General features: G+C 35.1%; 1 protein-coding gene across 1 annotated transcript; it reads right to left on the reverse strand.

Moving 5' to 3' along the window:
- Window positions 1–49: 49 nt before the first annotated feature.
- On the reverse strand, window positions 50–3,541 carry LOC125847169 (uncharacterized). Its single transcript, XM_049526851.1, has 3 exons — window positions 2,063–3,541; window positions 972–1,849; window positions 50–857 (listed from the first exon to the last, which is right to left on the reverse strand). The coding sequence occupies exons 1-3, from the start codon at window positions 3,539–3,541 to the stop codon at window positions 50–52; spliced, it is 3,165 nt and encodes a 1,054-aa protein (XP_049382808.1).
- Window positions 3,542–3,861: the final 320 nt, after the last annotated feature.

A 3,861-nucleotide genomic window follows, 5' to 3' on the forward strand; every position in this document is an offset into this window, starting at 1 on the left:
AAAAAAAACAAGAAGAGCATGTATTTGAACAAGTTCACAAGATCTTTTGTCAATCATCAGCTTCCATCCAATCCCAATCAGTATCATCAAAGTCATCCTCCTCTTCCGATGTTTCCATTGCTACATCTTGTGAATGTTGTGCAATGGAAGGAACATCGATGATATCAACAGGGAGATCTTCTCTCGACCATCTAACATCTACATCAAGTAATCTTTCTGATGAACCAATATCATCATTAGGCTCTCTCCAAAATGTTTCTTCAATATTAGGACAACTCTCTTCCTCCAAATCATACAAATCTACTGGGACTTTGTTTCTTGCATAATAAACATTTTTCTCAATTGGGTCTTCCACATAAAAAACTTGATGCACTTGAGATGCTAGTACAAAAGGATCATCTGTACTACATTTTTTATTGAAGTATACCCGAGTCAATCCATATTCATCGACTTCATTATGAAACCAATCACATTTAAAAAGTACAACACTAAAGCAACCCCAATAATCAATCTCAATGATATCCTGAATAATTCCATAATAGATAACCATTCCATCAACGGGATTTTGGTCCCTAGCACTAGCAAAACTATCTGTTGTTGCTGACAAAGTCACTCCACTATTTTGAGTTTTGCAAGGGGCATCCCGAATCTTCGTATGAAATTGATATCCATTAATGAAATATCTAGTATATCTTTTTGCCACAAAGTTAGGCCCTTTAGCTAGCCATCTTATATGATTGGACACTTCAATATTTTTAACTTTGTCCCTAAACCAATCACCAAATTCTCTACTATGGACCCGTGCTTTTACCCATGCATTTCCTCTAGTATGATTATCAATTAAACTCTTATGTTCCCTGTAAGCATGTAATGTAATTTCATCAATGTGTATTTATAAATGAAATGAAATTTGAAATACATTATCATAACATCTAAATGATGTTTAAAAACAAACTACTATTTTATCTTACTTGATGAATGTCTCTACTTGTTCATCTCCGGTATTGAACAAAGTATATCGATGTGCTTCAAACCACTCATGTTGCTCCATGATAATAGATTTGCCTTTCCTTATATTCTCACTTCCGATTGGATGACCTGTCTTAGGAAATAAAGGTGAAACATCACCTTCCTCTGTTTGAATGTCCTCATCATCCTCCGTTTGATACCTACTTAATCTTGTCTTCACCGTATTAGGTAGGTGTATCGAACAGAAGTTCAAACAATCTACAGCTGAAAAACCTTCTACTATTGATCCTTCTGGATTTTTTCGATTACGAACAAACCCCTTGAAGTTACACATAGTTCTTTCAGTAGAATACATCCAACGCAAATGAGTCGGGCCTCCAAGCTTAATTTCATCTACTAGATGAATAGGCAAATGTGTCATTATATCAAAAAAATATGGAGGAAAAATCTTTTCAAGCTCGCATTCAATATCTATGATTTCTGCTTTCTTCTTATCAAGATCGCTTCTTCTTATAACCTTGCTACATATGGCTCTAAAAAAATTCCCCAATCTAATCAAGACCATAGATACATTCTTTGGTAACACTTTTCTGACTGCAACCTGGAACAAGTAATGCATTATGAAATGAGCATCATGACTTTTGTATCCTGATACTTTCATCTCTTCAATTTGCACACGACTTGACATATTAGAGGCACACCCTTTTGGTAATTTGGCATCTTTTAAAACGGTGCAAAATAACTTTTTCTCCGATGGTTTCATAAAGAAACAAGCTTTAGCTAGATGGATATTTCCTGTAGCATAATCTTTTACAGGTTGAAGCTCTTTACGTATCCCCATTTCATACAAGTCATAGCGAGAATTTATATGATCTTTGGACTTTCCAAGTATATCCAATAAAGTCCCAAGCAAACTGTCACAAATATTCTTCTCTATGTGCATCACATCAAGATTGTGCCTCAATTTGTTGGTTGCCCAATACAGCAACTCAAAAAATATGGATTTTTTTTTCCATGGACCATCATTCTTTTGTTTTCTTTTCTTTTTGTTCTTTCCAAAAACATTATTGAATTCACGAAGCTCCTCAAGAACCTGTACCCCTGATAATGGAGTAGGTGTAACTTTATGCTCCTCTTTACCATTAAATGATTTTTTATCTCTTCTAAATGGATGATCAGGAGGTAAAAACGCCCGATGACCCAAGTAACACATCTTACGACTATGTTTGAGATATTGCGAATAAGTATTATGATTACAAGTGAGGCATGCCCATCTCCCCTTGGTACTCCATCCAGAAAGCATTGCTAGAGCTGGAAAATCACTAATTGTCCACAATAAAGCTGCACGCATTTGAAATGTTTGATTAGTTACAACATCATATGTTTCAACTCCCACTTCCCATAGTTCCTTCAACTCCGCAATCAGTGGTTGCAAGTATACATCTATATCATTTCCCGGAGACGATGGACCTGGAATAATCATTGACAACATAATATTCTCTGACTTCATGCAAGTCCATGGTGATAAATTATAGTTCATTAACATAACTGGCCATGTGCTATGGGAAATGCTCATAGTTCTAAATGGATTGAAACCATCACTTGAAAGACCCAATCTAACATTACGAGCATCATTAGCAAAGTCGGGATACAAGGAATCGAAATCCTTCCAAGCTTCACCATCTGCAGGATGTTTTAAATTTCCATCTTTAGGTCGTTCAGTATCATGCCATCTCATAGCTACAGATGTTTCAGAACACATGAATATCCTCTGAAGCCTAGGCTTTAAAGGAAAGTACCTTAAAACTTTTACTGGAATTTTAGTGACCTTATTAGTTAAGTCATTACGAACATTCTTCCATCTTGAAGCTCCACACACAGAGCAATTATCTAACTTTGCATTGTCATTCCAAAATAACATGCAATCGTTAGTGCAAGCATGAATTTTCTCATAGTCAAGACCCAAATCTTTTATGACATTTTTTGCCTTGTAAAAAGACTCGGGTATCTGAGCAAATGGAAATGCCTCTCTTATCAAGTCCAACAAATCTGAAAAGGCCACATCAGTCAACTTGTGAATGCATTTAAACAAGTATAACCGGATGGTAAAACTCAACTTAGAAAAATTCTTACACCCCGGATACAAGTCTTCTTTCCCTTCCTCCACTAATTTAAAAAAACTCTTTGCATATTCAGATGGTCCCTCTCTCACTCCTTCATGCCTCTGGTCATCTTCTACATTTCTAAAAGTATTATGAAGTAGTCTATCAATATCATCATGCATGTTGGAAGTTTCTTCATCATTGGTTGGATGTGGCGTATTTCTTGAGGAAAATCCTTCTCCATGAAAAACCCATTTGGTGTATCCATGAACAAATCCATGACAAATTAAGTGATCCTCTACCATATTTCGACAATGCCAATTACGATTAAAGCACTTCTTACAAGGACATAATATTTCATTTCCTTGGGAAGCTCGTTCAAATGCTTTATCAAGAAAATCATTAACTCCATGAATATATTCATTGGTGGATCTTCGGAGATTCATCCAACTTTTATCTCCAAAATCCATTTAATATATATATCCTACATGAAATGTGCAAAACATTAAAGCCAATAAATTCATGAGTACAAGCTATATCAAGAGAACTTAACCTTTCGAAGTGTTAGATTAATCGAATCTCAAACCTCCACACCAATTCAACACCAAACAATGGCAATATTAATAGCAGAATCCAAAAAATATTGACAAGTTAAGTTATTAGCAGCTTCTGCCATTTAAGAAACTTTATACAAATGAATGAAAAAAAAATCAGAAGCAAAACTAATTATAGAAAAATAGTATTCCAATATTCTACACTATCTAGTTAGGTTGGATTGTCATCAAACAAA

Source organism: Solanum stenotomum, chromosome 12, assembly GCF_019186545.1.
Source record: "Solanum stenotomum isolate F172 chromosome 12, ASM1918654v1, whole genome shotgun sequence".
NCBI lineage: Eukaryota > Viridiplantae > Streptophyta > Magnoliopsida > Solanales > Solanaceae > Solanum > Solanum stenotomum.